The sequence below is a fragment of the Zingiber officinale genome, chromosome 1A (genome assembly GCF_018446385.1).
Source record: "Zingiber officinale cultivar Zhangliang chromosome 1A, Zo_v1.1, whole genome shotgun sequence".
Taxonomy (NCBI): Eukaryota; Viridiplantae; Streptophyta; class Magnoliopsida; order Zingiberales; family Zingiberaceae; genus Zingiber; species Zingiber officinale.
This window is the reverse complement of record NC_055987.1, coordinates 169,407,973-169,428,805: the sequence shown is the minus strand read 5'-3', so window position 1 is coordinate 169,428,805 and position 20,833 is coordinate 169,407,973. Positions and strand designations below refer to the sequence as shown.

At 33.2% G+C, this 20,833-nt stretch overlaps 1 protein-coding gene across 3 annotated transcripts; it reads right to left on the bottom strand.

The window, feature by feature from the left end:
- Positions 1-1,283: 1,283 nt before the first annotated feature.
- LOC122038379 (cysteine protease ATG4B-like) lies at positions 1,284-19,940 on the bottom strand. Of its 3 annotated transcripts, none has more exons than XM_042598110.1 (9): positions 19,783-19,940; positions 6,943-7,402; positions 6,796-6,881; positions 6,659-6,709; positions 6,176-6,561; positions 4,079-4,217; positions 2,071-2,126; positions 1,876-1,946; positions 1,284-1,786 (listed from the first exon to the last, which is right to left on the bottom strand). In XM_042598110.1, exons 2-9 carry the CDS (start codon positions 7,397-7,399, stop codon positions 1,572-1,574), a joined length of 1,461 nt encoding a protein of 486 aa, XP_042454044.1. In that variant the 5' UTR covers positions 7,400-7,402; positions 19,783-19,940; the 3' UTR covers positions 1,284-1,571. The 3 variants fall into 3 exon arrangements, with proteins under 3 accessions (XP_042454044.1, XP_042454042.1, XP_042454043.1); XM_042598108.1 differs by lacking the exon at positions 19,783-19,940 and having other exon boundaries at positions 6,943-7,206; positions 7,277-7,404; XM_042598109.1 differs by lacking the exon at positions 19,783-19,940 and having other exon boundaries at positions 6,943-7,190; positions 7,277-7,404.
- Between the last annotated feature and the right edge of the window lie 893 nt (positions 19,941-20,833).

Genomic DNA, 20,833 nt, shown 5'->3' with positions numbered 1-20,833 from the left:
GATGGGTGGATAAGGTAGGTGAAAATTTGGCGAGAAACACTAGGTAGGGCGTTTTTTGATGACAAATCAGAAGTTTCACATCTTTGATGATTTGGATCAACCTTTGGTGATTTGAAACCAAAAAAAAAAAAAATCGTTTATTGTTTGATACTATGAAATGTGACACTTGATAATTACTGGTTCACTAAAAATAGGCTATTTATCTGTTTAGTAAAGGTAGGATATTATTGACTGAATTCTTTGATTCTACGTGACCCTAACTAAAACGACCAAATTAAAATTTGACTTTGAATAGTTCATTTTACAATCAATGAAAAATGAATAACCATAGATGGTGTAAGAGCACGACTAGTCAACAACTACTATTTACATATGATCTCATTAACATTGCTTTATTCACATATGGATCTTACTAAATTATTATTAAGGTGTCACCAATTTAAATTTAAAATTTTTTTTTTTATATTCACAATACCGTATCCTCTAAAAGTTACCAAATTAATGGTTGTTTAAGTGTCACTAAAATAATTTTTTCAACTATAGAAATATGTATTGAAGTACCACTAAATAGTTGTTAATATGAAACCAATCTAAAATAGAGAAATTTTAAATTTATGTTCACAACTTATAGATGTGATAAAATGATTCTCAAAGTATCTCAGAATATAAATTATATAATAACAATTTGATAGCACTTAAATAACCATTTGATAGCGATAATAGAGAAAAAGGTGATATCATTCATTTTAAATGGTCTAATATCGTTGATCTCACAACATGATATAGATAGGTAAATCACAAAAGATATTTTACCTTAACACAACGAAACTATTTTATTTCAAATTTAAAAAAAAAGAATATAAAATTTACAAACAAATATATCGTCAAATTCATGTTCATGTAAGTCACCCTCTCAAATTGGCAAAAGCGATTGCACTCATCCCAGCACCCCCGCCAATTATCCTAAGGTCAACATGAAAAAAATAAATCATAAATACTTACTAATCCTTAAAATAGTGATTGACATCTCAAGATCGCACAGAAAAAATAAATTATAAATAACTACTAATCCTTAAGATAGTAATTAACATAAACAATATTTATCTCACTAATATTAAGATTCACCTTAAATTAATAGTACTAACCATTAGCAGACCATGTAAGCCACCCTCTCGGTATAATTCGTGGAGGTTGTGTGTCAGTCTTATCTGCGGTGGAACTTATGATTACAAAAGAAAAACACGCTTCTTTTCCGTGCACATAACAATCACCAAGTTTACTCAGAAATAAATATTTACAATTTTCTACTAAATTATTATTATTTTTCCATTAACTGGAAAGTATAAGTTGGAGATGGGAATACAAAAGATCAAACCATTAGTACATTGGCTTGATCCGTCCTTCAGCAAGGAATTAGCATAATTTGTTTACAGGTAACAATATTGATAATAATTTACAAAGAATTAACGAAAGGAAAAAAAAATCCAGCACACTGCAGCATGTTAAGCAGGTCGATGTTAGGCTGATCTTTGAGGAATGGTGTTGGAACAAGGTTTTATTTGTGTGACCCTTCAGAGAATCTGCCATTCATCTTCTTGGGTCTGATCATTAATGAGATTTTCTGAGTAGAAATCATCCGAATTGTTGATATCAGCACCAAGCGCACTACAATCATTGTGCGAAATTGGTTTCGAGTGTGGAAGATTTTGGGCAACAGTGAACAACGGCGCTCCACCTGATTTATCTGCAAGCTGAGTGGCACGGGAACAAAAGTCTTCAAAATCTCCTGTAGAATGGGGAAAAAAGAGAGAAATAATGATAAATTTGGCATCGGTGAAAGAGATTTCAGAAAAACCATCTGAAGATAAATTTAACCTTTATCTCTGCAGTAAAAACCAATGGCTAATGATGGGTCAATCATGTCTAGTGATAGGTGACGCACAGTGCTGAAATCAATGTTATTCGATAAGAGAAGGAATTATATATACAATAATTTTTTTAAAAAAAATCTGCTTAAGAGGATAAAAAGTTTCATGTATGTGGGAATTTTTTGTGGGTTTAAAAACATACCTGCAGTGATATGAAGTGCAATCACTTTCCAAATCATCCTTCTTGATATCAACAGCCTATTATAGATAATTATTTAGCATGGCTCAGAGAGAATTGAATAGGAGCATAACACAGATGGAATAATGAGTGCAAGAAAAAGGGTGAAAACTAGAAGATCAACTGCATTTTTGTCAGAAGCCATATCGAACATACAGGTAGCATCATCTCAACTCAACTATTTGGGGAGTTATACCCAGATAGATTAAATCTCTTTAGACAAAACGTTCAAAATTTCATGAAGAAGAAGAACTATTGAGATGGAAGACACGAGCGCATGCCCTCGCTAAGGCTCTTATGGTTTCAAAATATAGCTTGGGGATGATTATTTTGAGTGAACTGCATTAACACCACTTATATTGCATCCTAATTCCACCTGCACCAAGTTCCAAATTTGCAATACTATTCTAACAAGTTCAAAATTTTGCAATAACGTCTTATATCAGGTCAGTCAGTAAAGAAGGCATTAATTCAATTTTTAGCTTTTTTAGCTTGTTAATCAATAATTTTGGTTTGGTTAAACCCCTTGCCAATGCTTAGTTCAAGCATGCCGATGTAGCAAGAACTTGAATCACTGTTGGATCATCATCAAGGTGTGTTCAAGTTAAATTAGATTAAGTTCAAGTGAAACAAACCCAACTAATACCAAAAATAGGATGACTAGGCAAGACTAAATCTAGAAAATGGAGTCAAAGAAACTCGTCAATTGAACATGTTGAAGGATACCTTGGTCTTAGTGGGTATCATGTGTATTTGCTATGGTAAGGGTGGTGCTAATGCTCTCTACCTTAATATTCTTTGAGTATACTCACATGGCAATCTCAACATTCATCACCTCTATTGCATTAAAATTTTCAAATATCTTTTAACCAAAATACCCTACATTCAGAACCACAATACATAACCTACCATTACAGAAACAACACTATCTAGGAGGCAGACACACAAATATCATAAGTTCCTCCCAATTTCAATCAACCATTTCTTATTTTCAGAACAATATTTCCACCAATATGTCGTTGATAGTAGATCTGAAATAGGTAAATTCCTAAAAAAAATAATCAAGGGAATAATTAAACCTGAAGGCGTGACAAGTAGCATAGAAGACATTGAAATCTCATGGGAATTTAACAGCAGGCACCACTGAACAAAGAGCTAAACATTTCACTTAAACTTTAAAGAAAAGAAGATTAAAACAATTTATATATTTTGCTATTCTTCTTTGCTTTAAAATTTATAGCATGGTTTTCATCACAAATCATATCTGAAGTTGTTAGCTCTTTATAAATTAACAAAAATGGTGGAGTAATAAGAATAACAAGTTAATGTCTTCCCTGATCACAATGTATAACTATGCAGCTAAATTCCTAATTTTTTAAAAAAATTGGATTCCTGATTTTGAACTAGCAAAAATTGTCTATTATAGTGACCATAAAGGTGTGAAGTGTTAAGGGAATAAATATACAATGCAAATCTTGAACTTCAATATGTATATCATCATCATTATCCCAACTATCTGAAGTTGAAGTATGTCACATGACTAATAATATCTAAAAATCTTTTAATCATTTTTATGATTATGTAAAATATAGCTTTATTTTTTTCTAACTCAATGTCTAACTATGGAATCTACTAACCACTTTGAATTATGTACATTTCCATCTTAATCCATGTTCCATTTATGTGTGCAACCAAATTTTAGTCCCAGTGAAGGAAAAGGAATAATAAGATCATTCCACCAGAATTAAACTTAAGCAAGTATGTCAGCAAAAATCAGGTGTCAAAATCAGACAAACTATTCTTAAGGATCTACTATTTACTAACAAATAACAAGTGAACATAAGATAAATTTTTGACCTATAAAATCACTTTTCATCTACCATCTTCATTGAAAACAATGGAAGTGCAAAATAATTCTATCTCCATAATAATAAAAAAATAGAAACTGCTGACAGATCAACAAATTGAATACCGTTTGAACTTCATGAGGATCCAAATACAATGCCTTCTCATCCTGTACACCAACAATGTACGTGGAAGCTCCAGGTTTACCACCTAAAATGCCTAGGCTTTGTGGAAATGTAAATGTTTCACGTAACAAAGGAATATATCTGCAAGAATCGGGCATACATTAAGAGCTTTTGGAAGAAAATCAAGATCCCATGATGTACAATGCCACTGCACGCACATGAACACCCTAACCACAACTAATGAGAAAAAAGAAGTTTGTATAATTCATCAAAAATCAAATAATCTAATGGAAACACAGGTTTTCAATTTTTTTGACTATTCGAGCTACTACAAGATAAAGCAACTGAAGGTTCTTTTAGTTTTCCTATTAAAATAAAACAGTGCAATTGCCACCTTGGGCTTGCATAGTTCAAACCCAAAATAGGTCAATTTTCCTGCTGGGCTCCCTACTGGAAATCAAGTTACTAAAATGAAAAACATATCAAACTCAGATAAACTGATGAAGTATACTTCCAGAATTCTCTCACACGGGAAACAGTAGAAACAAGTTTTATATATCACATCTTTAATTAAACAAAAATGTGTTACAAATTATAATTGAGATCAGTGTCACTCCTTAAGCTTAGTAGGAAAATAGTTCTGCATCTTAAACTTAGAGGAACCAAGCTGACCTTCACAGACAGACAAACTTGAAAAGGAAAGTTAATATACTATGGGAAATCCATATGACTTTTCATTCAGAACACTCTAGCTTCAAAGCAACAATTTGATAATTTCCAAATATTTAGTGAACATATTGGAGATATATTGAACCAAGGTTTAAAGTTTTGAGTTTTGCCAAAGTTTCAATCTGTGATTGAAATTATAGGGTTTCAGTATTGTTTCGTTTCAGTAACTTTTTCTATTTTGAATATATGTTAGATATGGAATTTTATCACATTTAAATTTTCACATTTTAAATTAATTTTTTAAAATTTTAGATGACGAAATAAGTTGAGCTAAATTAACAATTCAGATTTTGGAGGTGAGGTTGAAGCCGAGTTGGGTTTGAAGGAAATCCATCATGTAGGCAAAATAATTAGAGTCATTGGGGTTAAAATTGGAATTGATTTGAATTTGTTTTGGCCAGTTTAGAAATGAGCCAAATTTATATTAAGGGTATCTGAATTTAATCACACTGGTTTGAATTAGTAGAATCTACAATTAAAAGTTGCATAATCCTACTCTCTCTCTCTCCTCATGTAATTCTCTCTCTCATCGATCACCTGACCACCTTCTCTCTCAATCTCTCTTATATTCCTCTTTGTGCGACCGCCGCCCATATCGTCCCTGCCCCATGCATGCCCTAACCCCACCCAACTAACCACCTACCCTCCTCAGACCTCTCTTTCTTTTTCTCAGTCTCTCTCCTTGTCAATCTCTTTCTTCCTCCCCCTCTTGTCTATGGTCACCTACCCCTAGAGAAATCAATGTTAGCCATCCCTCTTTTTTTCCCTTTCTTTTTTTTTCCTCTTTTCTCATTCCCTACACCTGCCGCCCTACTTACTGGCCACCACAGCACACCCTAGCATCACCGCCATGACCAAACTCTACTGATCACGAAAATACTGTAAACAAGAAATTTCAACAGTTTCGAGTGGCATGGCTTGGAATCACAAATCTTGCATCGAACTATACAAATAACTTCTAGAAACTTGCATAAAAATCATTTTCAACAGAAAATTTACTTGTAGTGATTTGACAACTATTTTTCTCTTCACCGTCATTCCTTCTGTAAGATATGCTCATGGTTAAACTATGTAAACTATGAAGGGTGCTAAGTCCAGAATAATACCAATTTGATAAATGATTGAGACGGTGAGTATAAATGTATCTAACAATTTCACTTCAATATAATTCAAACTACATACTGAGAAAATAAAATCTGGTTGATATGTAGGCATGCACCAAGCAGAATAAGCAATTCATCAGACCCACAAATGATGGAAGTATTTGTTTATTAGGTCTCTTTGACAAACCAAACCTTAAAAGCATGCATGTTTAGAACAATGCCAACTTTTGTGCCATTTCATGAGGAAGATTGCTACATTTAACTTACCTGGGGTTGATTTTTTCCAGTCCAAGAACCAAAGGAACCAAAAAGAGTATAGGTGCCCAGTCTAGTTGCTCCTTGTCAAAATCATGACAACGTCTAGATACAACCTCAATGCAGATAACTGGAGCTCCACCTTGTTCCCCATCTTTGTCACCTGAAACAACATATAGAACCATAGGCAACCTTTGTTTATGTTCACCATGTTCATCTTGCTCTCCGTGAGCATGAGCAATGGTTTCCCAAGTTCGACACATAGCATAAGGACCCAACCATGATCCAGCAGCCAAACCAAAAGCCTTCCCAGCTTTAAGAAGATTGTGTATTGAAAAGGTACATAAGCTTGAGTCACCAAAAAGATGTAGAATTTCGATATACTGAACATCGTATGGCTGCAAACCAACAACCAGACACAATGCTCACTAGACATTTTTCAATATTTACCGAACATCAAAGTGAATCACATGGATAACTAGTATGAATCATCACCTTTTGTGAGGGTTTCCTCCAAGATCCCCCCATATAGTGAAGAATCAATGCCTGTTGGCAATTTTAAAGTACACCTCACTGATAGCTTCATCTGCACAAGTATGAGCTAGAAGGAAAGAGCTGAATAAGATAATTACCTGAGCAATAAGCATCTGGCTACTTCTGATCATACACCCCCAGTTGACATCACATGTGAATTTTGAGTCCCCAATAGGTTCAAAACCTGTAGAGGATCTGGGTCAAAGATATGGCATTCATGACCATGAGTGCTTCAGTAAACTAACCTTTCCGGTAAGTGATCCATATTCTTGATGAGAAATCTTCTAGAAAAGATGTAAAACTATTGCCCGGATCAGGATTATGTGACTCCTCGAATGACAGATTGTAGCACTTGCCAAGAAACCATATTTCACTGGTTGAGCTCAAAGTGACAGCACTGCTTGATCCTAATACACGATCTTGGAGCCTCCTCATTGAGCCACTATTAATAATGTTCTTTACAGCTGTTGTCCAGCCATAACTACTAGATTTGCTAGAGTTGTTTTCTACTGAAAATGAGCTGGGGTTTCTTTCAAAAAGTGAGAAATTGGATGTGAAAAAACTTGAAAATAAAGAAACCTTTGCTGACGTATCAGGTAGATTCTTATGTTCTGAATTAGATGTAGTTTCTTTATCTACTGATTCATCTAAATTTTGCTTAAGGAATTTTGAATCCACAACTGCCTCAGGCAAGTCCTTCATTACCTAGATAAGTATATAGCAAATGTTATGTAAAAGGAGTTCTCCACAGTAGGCTATAATAGAAATGCATTCCAATTAATGTAAACACTGCCAATCGCATTACAATAGACAGCAAGCAAACCATGATTGAACAACATAGAAACAAATATACCTCAATAAGAAAAGCAATTGCTGAATATGTTATCGGAATTAAAACCTAATTAGAGGAAGGAACTACACGATAGGAGAAATAATATGATAAGCATTGAGTTACCAAAAATTATGCATACAATAAACATCAAAATTTAACAGAAACTGCCATAGGTGAGAAGAGAGGATAGGGGAGAAGAAGAGACAAGAAAGAGAGGGAGAGGGGAGGAGAGAGGAGTACCAGGCAGACAAGAGCTCGTGATAGTAGCTAGGGGTGAGTATTCGGTTAAAATCGAACCGAACCGAACCGAATTAACCGAACCGAACCGAACCGATTTGTTTTCGAATAAACCGAACCGAACCGATTTTTGATAAAAACCGAACCGAACCGAACCGAATTTTCAATAAAACCGAACAAACCGAACCGAAAAAACCGAATAAACCGATTTTTTCTAAAAATTTGGTTTAGCTTAATAAAATTTGGTTTGGTCTAAAATTAATGGTCTAAAAACCCGATTTGGTTTAAAAATTCGGTCTATTCGGTTTATTCGGTTTAACCAAATAAAAAAAATCAAAACCGAACCCGAACCGAATTAACCGATTTTTTAGAAATAAAAAACCGAATTTCCGAATAAACCGAACTGAATTTTTAAATTCGATCGATTTAATCGGTTTATTCGGTTTAACCGAACTTTTGCTCACCCCTATTAGTAGCAAGCAATGATAGTAGCTAGATGGTGCAACATAGGTGGGCACATTGAGATAAGAACAACATCAACAACCAAACCTTGTCCCACTAGGTGGAGTCGGCTATATGAATTCTTCTACGTTATTGGACTCTATCACGTACTATATCATCATTTATGTTTAAATATATTTATCTTATTTCATTATTGTTAACCAAGTCTTATTTGATCTTCTTCTTCGTCGTTTAATTTGTGTATTTATTATAGTTTTACATCACCTAACTAGAATATTTATTGGTCATCCCCAACTTTTTTCTAATATTTTCACTTCTTATCATGTTCATTCTTGTATGTCCACACATCCACTTTAGCATCCTTATCTCTACGACTCTTTTCTTCTACCCATGTGTTCGAGTTATAGTTCAATATTCAACTTCATATGACATAGCAAGTCTAACTGTCATTTTATAAAACTTCCCTTTAAATTTTAAAGGTATTTTACGATCACAAAGAACACCTATCGCTCTCTTCCATTTCAATCATCTTGCTTGCATTCTATGTATAACATCTCTCTCAATCCCTCCATCCTTGTCATCTTGTATCTTAACAATTATCTTATTACATCTAATATTACTAAACTTAAATTTTATATATTATATCTTTACTCTCCTGGAAACAACCTCTTACAAAAAGTAGGGTAAGGCTACGTACAATGAATCCTTCCCTGGACCCCGCATGGCAAGAGCTTCGTGCACCGAGCGGCCTTTGTTTTCTATCTTTACTCTACTAAATCTAAAATACCAAGATTCGAGTTTAGCATTTACCTTCACGCATCTCATCTACCAAAATAATTTCATCTACAAACAACATACATCGTGGCAATGTGTCTTGTATATGTTCAGTGAGTTCATCCATGATTGGTATAAAAAGATAGGGATTTAAGGTTGATCCTTGATATAAACCTATCTTTAGAAGAAATATTTCGGTTAATCATCACACATATCTTTAATTATTTTAGCATATGCTATGCTAACACATTTTCTAGTTCTTCACCTAATTTCTCTCAGAAATTGTCATAATTTTTTTCTAAATCGATAAATATCATGTGTATTAGATACTTTTCAATTAGTTTTTTAAGATGTATAATTTTATTGTCGACCTTCCACGCATGAATCTAAATTGATTTTCAATTATTGTGGTCTCCTTTAGTTCTATTATTTTTTTCCCAAAGTTTCATGGTACGACTCATTAGCTTAATACCCTTATAATTTGTATAATTTTGTAAATTTCCTTTGTTTTAATAGAAGGGGACTAAAGTACTTATCCTCACTTTTTTTTTATTTTTGAGATCAAGTTGAATAACTTTGTTAGTCATTCAATACCTTACTTCCCTATGTACTTCTATGCCTCTATAGGAGTATCATCTGGTTCAACTACTTTTTCATATTACATCTCATTTAAAGCCTGTACTAATTCTGAAGTTTTGTATTCTACGATAAAAATTTAAATTTATATACTCCTTTAATCTACTTAAATCACTTAAGTTGATCACCTAAACTTTCATTAAAAAATTAATAAAAATATGAATTCCATCACTCTTTTATTTCCTCATCATTCACTAGTACCCTATTTATTCATCTTTAATGCATCTTATTTAGATATGATCTCTCTTTCTTTAACTATTCTATAGATGTTCATTTTCCTTTCTTTTGTATCCCGCTATCAATATAAGTATTTAATAGTTTGATTCTTAGCTTTACTCGCTACTTTCTTAGACTCTTTCTTAGCTATTACACACTTTTGTAAGTTTTTATTATTCTACCAAGTGTATAATAACTTATAGGTTGTTCATTTTTTTCCTTCACTTTCTCTTGTACTTTCTCGTTCTACCATCCAGATTCTTTACTTAGTGGTGTACGTCCTTTTGACTCACTGAGTACGCTCTTGGCTATCATTTTCAACTTTAATATCATATTATCCCATGTCTATTCGAATTGTCATATATTTCTCGTAATACTTGTGCTTCTATCCTCTCCTGAAATATGTTTTGCTTCCTAGATTTAACTTCTACCACTTAATTTTTGGGATTGTGCACATTTTCCTTCTATCGATACTATAATTGAGGAGCATATCCGACACTACTAACGGTGGTTAAGTTTTCTCTAACGATGACTTGTAATCTTAATAAATCTTTCTATTCTTCTTCCTAATTATAAAAAGTCAATTTACAATTTATCGTTCTCACTTTTAAACGTAATCAAGTGTTCTCTTTTTTAAAAAAACGTATTAGCTAGTATAATGTCAAATAAAGGGCAGCCCGGTGCACGAAGCTCCCGTCATGCGGGGTCCCGGTGAAGGATCCATTGTACACAGCCTTACCCTGCTTTTTGCAAGAGACTGTTTCCAGGATTCGAGCCCGTGATCTTTTGGTCACATGACAACAACTTTACTGTTGCGCCAAAGGCTCCCCTTCAGCTAGTATAATGTCAAATGCTATCGTAAAATTCAATATAGTTTTTCCTTCTTTATTTCCTATTCCAAAATCATAACCCCCATGCACCCTATCATATTCCTCATTTTTCGTCCCCTCGGGACGGTCTAGTGGCTAGCACATGAGGTGTTGCCACCATGAGGTTTGGGGTTCAAATCTCGGCAAAGTCAAGGTAAATGTCTCCCTTATGTGCTAGTCACTATTCCAAAGGCTAGTAACCGCCCGTGATTTACCTCTCCCGTGTTGGCCCTGGGACGGGTTGGCCGGGGCGCTGGGGGCGAGTGTATTCGCCTTTTGCCACCATATTTCTCATTTCTCACTCCTACATGCTCATTTAAATTTCCTCCTATTAAAATCATTTCGTCTTCCCAAAACTTAAATTTAGTGTCCTTATCTAATCCTACTTGAAGTTCACATATGTTAATTATATTAATAGTTTTTTCGTCACCACTATCGTAAGATTTATAATCATATCTCTCTAACTACTATTACTACTTCATCCTTCAACGAACTATCTACAAACTTACTCCATGTCTTGTTTTACTTTCTCGTATGTACCAAAACTTAAAACCCAAATTTTCTATCATCTTTACCTTCTCTCGTGGCCATTTTATCTCTTATAAACATAAAATATTAATTCTTCTCCTAATCATTGTATCTACTACCTCCATTAGTAAGTGTTCTTATGTTTCGTGTTCCAACTCTAAGACAATCAGTATTCCTATAATGTTTGTTCTTATTCAACTTATAGTGCGAGAACTTTGGCATATTTAACACTACACCTAAGTTCTCATGTCAGTCTTTACCGAGATGTTACGGTTGGACCTTACAATGCATTTCTTCTAAGAAATAACCTATCGTCGGCATAATAGTTTGATAGATCCATTAATAGAATATTCGTCATAATTTAACACTGCCAACCTAACATAACCCTGAACTTTTTTCATCCAAGCTTAAGAAAAGAAATACTTATGATTTGAGGTTTATTTTAAAAATAATTCCTAACATTTTAAATAATACTATAACCTAATTAGATATCAACACATCAACCCATCCTTTATATAAATTTAGTTCAATTTTAAATTGATCTAATAAACCTAAACTGAGACCAATTTGAACTTATTGGATTGTAATTACTTTTTTTTCTCTTTTTTTATAATCCAAGTGTCCAAGCATCACCTAACTAATCCCAGAGGTAGACGACCTCCCCCCTTGGTTTGCCTACTAGATAAATTCGGAGCACATCTTAAATGCACTCAGAAGCCGACCTCCAAAATCGTCCCCGTTAGGATTCAAAATATGATCTTCTTATTTGATATATGAATGTTTTACCACTGCACTACACCCATGAGGCTGTAATTATTATGTTTGCCCAATATACTACTTCAATCAACCCTAAAATATTAGATTTACCTTAATTAGTTATTTAAAAGCTTTTAAAAAAATAATTTAAAATAAAAAAAATATTATAGTAAAATTTAGTATTCAACTTCAACGAAGATTTTTTTTAGTGTTATAACTTTTAAAATGTGTGACATAATATTTTGATTGAATAAAATTTTAATTTATGAAGTTAAAAAATTATATATTTATTTTTCATTATTTTTTATTTATTCAAATGAAATATGATTACAACACCAACAAATTTAAATCCAAAAATTTTTAATTTTGATTAAGTAAAACAAGTCAAATTTCATATTCTTATTTTTTTAGAAATTTCATACTTGTAAAATTAAATAAATTAAAGTATAAAATTTAAAATCTAATAATATTTTACATTTAAAATTTAGAAAATCCTATATCCCTTTATTTTTCATCTACTTTAATAATTATAGTTAAAGGAAAACCAAATTAAAACTAAAACAGTCGAATTTGAATTATTTCACTTCATCCAAAAGTTTTATATAGGCTTTATCAAAGTTAAAAACATATATATTTAATATCAAATTTCTTATCAATTGCTCACCAAAAAATTTCAAACACAATTATATAAAAATTTACATCCTTAACAATTAAAAGTCTCTTGTGTCTTCAAACTCCAATATAGCAAAATTTGGTAGCAAAATATGTTAAAATAATTAGTATTATAAAATTTTAATTATTTTAATTAATAATTCAATTAAATAAATATCAAAATCTTAACAATGCAACATGATACGAATGACCAAAACTTTGACACGACTTGAAATTTTAAATCTTGATACTCCCTACAAAAGTGAACACAATGCTGGAATTTTTCAAAATAAAACTTGTTTTTGAGAGAGTTTAGAAAGAAGAAAAAGAAAACTCTTGGAGATCTTGGATTCTTGTAGGCAACTTTATTCTCACATCTAAAATTAAAAGAAAATTAAGGCAATTAAATTTAGATTCTTAATAATGTTATATTTTGGCAAAAAAAAAGGTGGACTTAGTTGGGGCACCATGTGCAAAGTAGATAATATGTGAAGCACATGACACTTTTGGGTGAAGTACAATAAATGTGCCATTAAATGCACTACACTGCACAAATGTGCAACCATGCACAAATGTAAATGAGGTGTAACATAACACTCATGTGGCACACATGACAAAGACAGCTTACAGGTGAAGCCCTATGAACTACTTCTTGTATTTTGAAGAGGGTTCACACAAAAGGAAAGACCCAATGCTAATATAAAGCTTGATGAAAAGGAAACCTCCTCATCTGCTTAAAAGTACGGATGTAGGGCGATAGTTAGACTATTGACCCTAAAAGAACTAAGCTCGGCGAAAACAATAGAGGTTTCTTTTAAATGCACAAGATAATAAGATAGTGAGGCTTATGATTTTATATAAGTTAATAAAATTGTTAAATCACTACCAACTTTGAAGAGAAAATCAACCTCTTTTAAATCTATGGAATATATTGAAAATCAATCTTCTTCTTGAAGACTTGAAGAAATTTCTGTAAATTAGGAGAAGCAAATGTCCTAGAATATGCACAACATTCAGAATGAAATTTTATATGTTCTTAGAAGCAGGGCTTTGTGAAGAGGTTATTTCACATATTTCAATTCTTGTTGGATCTTCAGATGCAAGTATTTGGAAGGAAGCAATTAATAGTGAGACATTTAATCATGGCAAACAAGACATGAGTCCTTATTAACCTATCACTGGGAAGCAAATCAATTGGTTACAAATGGGTATTCAATTGAAAAAAGAAAAGGTGGATGAAAGTGCTGAAAAATACAGTGTTAAATTAATAGCTAAGGTTTACACACAGAAAGAAGATATTAACTGCTTTGATACTTATGTTCCAGAAGCTAGAATCCTACAACTGCTTCAATTATAATTTTTTTTGCATTAGCTTCCATCAGCAAGATTGAGATCCACCAAATGGATGTGAAAACATCGTAATTCTTAAATGATTTAGAAGTTAAATGGATGAATAGGGATTTGTAGTGTATAACTAGTAAGATCTCTTTATGGTCTTAATCAAGCTTCTAAACAATAGCAGGAGAAGCTTAAAAATATTGTTTTATCATAAATCAATCTGGTAATATGTTTATAGTACAATTTGGGATAGCATTGTGTATGTGTTGATAGATACTTATTTTTGGTACTACAAGATAAAATTAATGAAACTAAATCTCCCTTGCCTATTAACTCTAACATGAAAGATAAATGAGAAACTAGTGTTCCATTTGGCATTAAGATCTTAAGAAAGCAACATAACCTTACGTTGATTCAACATACACTTCGGTTAGTCTTCAATGGATCTGGTTTGAAAACCACTTCTTAACTATGGTAAGGTGGTATGTCAAGAAGAATATACCAAAGTGATTAGTGTTTGATGTTTGTCATGACGTGTATTGTAAGAAAGCAATGTAACCTTATGTTGATTTAATGTACACTTCAGTTAGTCTTCAATGGATCTGGTATGATAACCACTTCTTAACTGTGGTAAAGTGGAATATGTCAAGAAGAATCTACCAAGGTGATTAGTGCTTGATGTTTGTCATGATGTGTATCAAATTAGATATCATATTTGTGATAGTGAAGCTTAATGGATATACTAGAAATCCCAACTATGCACATCCGAATGTTAACAAAAGAACAATGAAATAACTAAAGGGAACAACATACTAGATAGTAGGTTTCTGACAGGACTACAAGGGTTACTCAATTGCAAGTTGGGCAACCAATCTAGAGGATCACTCATGCACTAGTTGGAGGATTTTCAACCTTGATGGGAGAGCTTTTTGTAGGGGCTGTAAGAAGCAGACATGCTTTACAAATTCAACCATAGCATCAAAATTTGTGAAATTGTCAACCACAAGAAAGGAAGAAAAAGGGATTTACTAGTGGAAATTCCAATGTAGCCTAATCTCATGCCTCTAATATGACTTTGATAAAAGTCAAGCTACAATGGCTAGGGCATATAGCAAAGTCTATAATCAAGTCTATGCATATTAGGTAAATACATAACTATGTAAGAATCTAACTCAAGATGGTAAAATTACCATTGACTTTGTTAGTAAGGCCACAATTTGATGAGTCTACTAATATATGGGCTTGCAAGAAAACGATCCAAAGAACTCACGGTGGGATGGGCCTAAAGCTCAATAATAGAATTTTCAAATGAAGGAACTTCAACTTGATACATGAAAACTTTAGGTTCTAAGTGCAATGAGTGTTAATAAATCTAATGAACATCTGCATGCATCAAACAATTATTATCCATTGAAATATGTGTTTGGATATTCAACAACAACAACCAAGCATTTTCCCACTAGGTGGGGTCGGCTGTATGAATCCTTTTACGCTATTGAGCTCTATCTCCTATTATATCATCATCTATATTTAAATAAATTTTATCTTATTTTATTATTGCTAACCAAGTCTTTTTTGGTCTTCCTCTTCCTCGTTTGATATGCATGTTTATCATAGTTTCACATCGCCTAACCGGAGTATTTATTGGTCGTCTAAGTACATGTCCGTACCATCTTAAACGTGTCTCTCGGAGTTTGTCCTCAATAGATGCAACTCTGACTTTCTCTCTAATGCTCTCATTCCTTATTTTGTCCATCTTCGTATGTCTACACATCCACCTTAGCATCCTCATCTCTGCAACTCTCATCTTATGCTCATGTGCTCGAGTCATAGCCCAACATTCAGCTCCATATAGAACTTACTTTTAAGTTTAAGAGGTAGTTTACGGTCACATAAAACACCCGACACTCCCCTCCATTTCACCCATCCTGCTTGTATTCTATGTAAGACGTCTCTCTCAATCCCACCATCATTTTGTAAAAATGATCCTAAATATTTAAATCTCTCGGTTCCGGGCAACTCGTCCTCTCCTATCTTAACAATTGTTTCATTACTTCTAATATTGCTAAACTTAAATTCTATATATTCTGTCTTTAATCTACTAAGCTTAAAACCTTTTCCTTCTAGTGTTTCCCTCCAAGATTCTAGCTTAGCATTTACTCCTTCACGTGTCTCATCTATCAAAATAATATCATCTGCAAACAACATGCACCACGGTACTGTGTCTTGAATGTGCGCAGTGAGTTCGTCCATAATTAGTGTAAAAAGATAGGGACTTAGGTTTATCCTTGATGTAACCCTATCTTTATTGGAAATGCTTCAGTTACTCCGCCTGAAGTCTTTACTCTAGTCGTTACATCCTCATACATATCCTTAATTAGTTCAATATATGTTACGCTAACACCTCTCTTTTCTAAAATTCTTCATATAATTTCTCTTGGGACTCTATCATAAGTTTTTTCTAAGTCAATAAATACCATGTGTAGATCTTGTTTTTGCTCCCGATATTTTTCAATTAATTGTCTAAGGAGATGTATAGCTTCTATTGTCGACCTTTGGTCTCCTTCCTTAATCTTTTTTCTATTACTTTTTTCCCAAAGTTTCATAGTATGACTCATTAGTTTAATACCCCTATAGTTTGCACAATTTTGTATGTCTCCCTTGTTCTTATATAAGGGAACTAGAGTACTTATCCTCCATTGATAAAACATTCTTTTCGTTTTCAATATCATGTTAAATAATTTTGTAAGTCATTCAATAGCTTGTTTCCCTAAGCACTTCCATACCTCTATCGGAATATCATCTGGTCCAACGGCTTTTCCATTGTGCATCTCATTTAAAGTTTGTTTTACTTCTGAAGTTTGAATTCTACGATAAAAATTAAAATTTCTATGCTCATTTGACCTAATTAAATTACCTAAGTTAAGTTGGTCACCTAAATTTTCATTAAAAAGTTGATGAAAATACCTCTTCCACCGCTCTTTTATTTCTCCATCATTTACTAATACCCTATTACATTCATCTTTAATACATTTTATTTAGCTAAGATCTCTTGTTTTCCTTTCTCTCACTTTAACTATTCTATAAATGTCTCTTTCCCCTTCTTTTGTATCCAATTTTTGATATAACCGTTCAAAAGTTTCATTTTTTGCTTCACTCACTACTTTCTTAGCTTCTTTCTTGGTTATTGTATATTTTTTTAAGTTTTCCTCGTTCTTACAAATATATAATTCCTTATAAGCTATTCGTTTTTCCTTTACTTTCTCTTGTACTTTCTCATTCCACCACCGAGATTCTTTACTTAGTGGTGCATGTCCCTTTGACTCACCGAGTACACTCTTAGTTACTATTTTCAACTTTGATACCATCTTATCCCATGTTGTATTAGAGTCATCGTATATTTCACCTAATGTTTGTACTTCTACCTTCTCCTTAAATATATTTTGTTTCTCATCCTTTAACTTCCACCACTTAATTCTAGGAATTGTATATATTTTCTTTCTATTGATACTATGTTTGAGGCGTATATCCAACACTACTACCCTATGTTAGGTAGTTAAGCTTTCTCCATAGATGACTTTGCAATCTTTACAAATCTTTCTATTCTTCTTCCTAACCATAAGAAAGTCAATTTGCGATTTATTATTCCCACTTTTGAATGTGACTAAGTGTTCTTCTCTTTTCTTAAAAAAACGTATTAGCTAATATAAGGTCATATGCTATCGCAAAATCTAATATAGTTTTCCCTTCCTCATTCCTCGTTCCAAACCCATAACTCCCATGTACTCTCTCATATTCCTCATTTTTCACTCCGACATGCTCATTTAGATCACTTCTTATTAAAATCATTTCATTTGGTGAAATATTTTGTAATATTTCATCTAAGTCCTCCCAAAACCTTCATTTGGTAACTTCATCTAATCCTACTTGTGGTGCATATACGTTAATTATGTTCATAGTTTCTTTCGCCACTATTATCTTAAGAGCTATAATTCTATCCTATTGTGTTTGGATACTCATAGGATAAAAATAGGATGAGTTATTGATTATAATAAATTAACAACCAAATGTCAAATACTAGTATCTATGGGGATACTTGGTAGCATTTTAATCAACTAATTTGGAGGACCATTCTTTGCCCAAGTTATCTCTAGTTATCTAGTTATACAAATTAAATAGCTAATTCAAGGCTAGTTCACTATGCAATTTCGTCATAAATTCCTGAGCACTTGCAAAAACATAGATTCAAGTAGCAAGATGTATGCTACGTGAAGGACAAAGAAGCTCACCAAATGTCTAAAACCATGTTTTCGAACTTCCTTATTTCAAAAATAGTTGGAGATTGTTGGAATTTTTTAAATATAAAAATGTTTTCAAAAGACATAAAGAAGAAGATAAAGAAAGAATTTCCATGGGGAAGTTTCATACATCTAGAAGTTGGAGGGAGATCAAGTTATTTATTTGCATTCATTCATAAAGTTATATCTTGGCAAAAAAGTAGACCTAGTAAGAGGCATCATGTGCGCAAAATAGAGTCATGTGCAATGCACATGAATAAGGGCAATGCACTGCAAAGCAAAGCGCAGACACATTATTGCAAGCTCATGTACATTAGGTGTGACGTGGATTTCACATGGCACAAGTGGACACACAACAAACAAGGCTTATGTGGTGCACATGCAGCGCAAGGTGGCGTATTTTGCACTTGAAATGTTCACATCGTTGCAAGTTGTCTCACATATATAGGATTTATTGTCATATAGGAAATTTTCCTCCACCTCGTCTGACAAGGGGGATAGTTGTTCACTAACTGGCCAAGCGCATCACGAGGTCCAATTTTGGCTCAAGTGGTTCAAACAATTGACCCAAGATGTCTAGGTGGCCCAGTGCTTTAAGATGGTGTGAACTAGAGCATCCAAGCAATCCAATACCTAAGACAAACCTAGATGGCTGCAGTTTAAGAGACATTACCAACCAAAGGGTGTTTATTTATCAGAAGTGGGTTGGGAAGAATCACTAGCAAAAAGTCTCTTCTCTCCCTCCATGCAACATTCCTCTTGCTCTCAGCAAATGGAGCATCATCCATTGGATTTGAACACTTTGATGGACAAATAGCTACAACCATGTCTCCAGTCGAGTGGGTTGTAGGCTCTTTCTTAAGTGTAAGTCAGAGAAAAGTGGACAATCTTGTTTATTGCTAGAATAAATTTGCCCGGATGCATAGAAGTGGTAGAGCCTTAAAGAAAACAATTACGTACTCCATGATCATTGATTGCAACAAGCTAACAAGTCACCGTCCCAAACCACCCGACAACAAAAATTTACATCTTCTGATTGTATCCAACAACCAGTAGCATTTTAAACTTTTCATCCGAAGAAATATACTAACACAAAAAAGAAGTCGAAGATCATTTATTCATCACAACCGTACTGTCGAAGAAAGCTTATCTCCTAATTTAACGAAAGACGCAAGCAAGCAGAAGATAATATCCCCCATCAGTACGAAGGTAACGCCCTCGTAATTAATTAGCAAGCTCAATCTTGCGCATCAAATGCCCAAATGGTCAAATGGCAAGGGGATTGCTTGCCGATCAAACAGATCAGAACGACCACTTTGCCTCGAAACAGATCACAAAACAAACACTACGTGCATCAATCGATCAAAGCACGAAGCTCAAACTACTCCCGATCAAACATTCGCAGGTTCACTAATCCATCGAGAACAAGCGATCAGAACCTAGAGGGACGAGGTTCGGAAACAGAATCAGCCATAGCAAAGGAGTTACCTGAAAGCAAGCAGGATCAGGACGCCAGATCTGGCATCGATTGCCGAGGCGAATCGAAGAGATTCTCGTCCTCGAAGGTATCTCTAATTTAGGGCCGCTTAAACCGCGAGATCGTATTATGACCTGGTTCGAGTAGGCGAGCAGTATTTTTAGATCCACACCGGTTAAGAGTTTTCAATTATTTACCAGCGAAGCTGCAAAGGGCGCTTGGCAACAGGGGTATTTATCCGATTTATATATTAAAAAGATCGACCGATTCAAATTCTCAATAATAATTTACTAATCTAGCAGTTCGACTACGGTGTAAATTTATCCAAGCCGTTAAAATTAAAATTAACCGTATTATTAGGGATGTCAATGAATCGGATTCAAATCAGATTTTATATCTTTTGTTTTTATACCTATCGAGTATAAGATCTCCGATGAATATATTTATACCCATTAAATGATTGGATATCTTATATAATTATAATTTTTCTTTTTTCTGTCCAACTATTATCTTTTAACAAAAATATATTAAAATTAACAACCTATTAAAATATATATATATAAAATTAAAAAATAGATTAAACATTTATATAGTCTCCTCCTAATATCAACAAAAAAAAAAGTTAATTTTAGAAAAAGAAAATTTTTTTAAATATATGTATATATATTATTTAATCGGGTATTCGAGTTGGGTATCGGATATTGATAATCCTTTCATATCCTCCTTTATTCGGGTCGGATATCGGATCCTCCATCAAATTCGGATGAAATTATCATCCCTACATACTATTGAAACTTTTATAATATTTATATATGTATTATTAATGAATACGTTAATTATTGTATTAGTATGACCATAAATTATACTAATTTTTATTATTAATCTTAAAAGGTTATTGTCTAAAAATAGCTTTTTTAATTATTTTAAATCAAAATATGTAGTTTGGTGTTAAGATGAGGAAACGATTTTAGTTCAATTTTGATTTAAATGTTTATATTTAAACATTTTGATTTAATTTTTATTTTCATTACTTAATAAGTAAATTAAAAGTGTGTTCCAAGT

Coding starts and splice junctions, on each gene's coding strand:
- LOC122038379 (XM_042598110.1), bottom strand. CDS start 7,399: ATGAAGGACTTGCCTGAGGCAGTTGTGGATTCAAAATTCCTTAAGCAA. Junction 6,562..6,658: donor GGAGGAAACCCTCACAAAAG/GTGATGATTCAT, acceptor GTTGGTTTGCAG/CCATACGATGTTCAGTATAT. Junction 4,218..6,175: donor CTGGAAAAAATCAACCCCAG/GTAAGTTAAATG, acceptor CGATTCTTGCAG/ATATATTCCTTTGTTACGTG.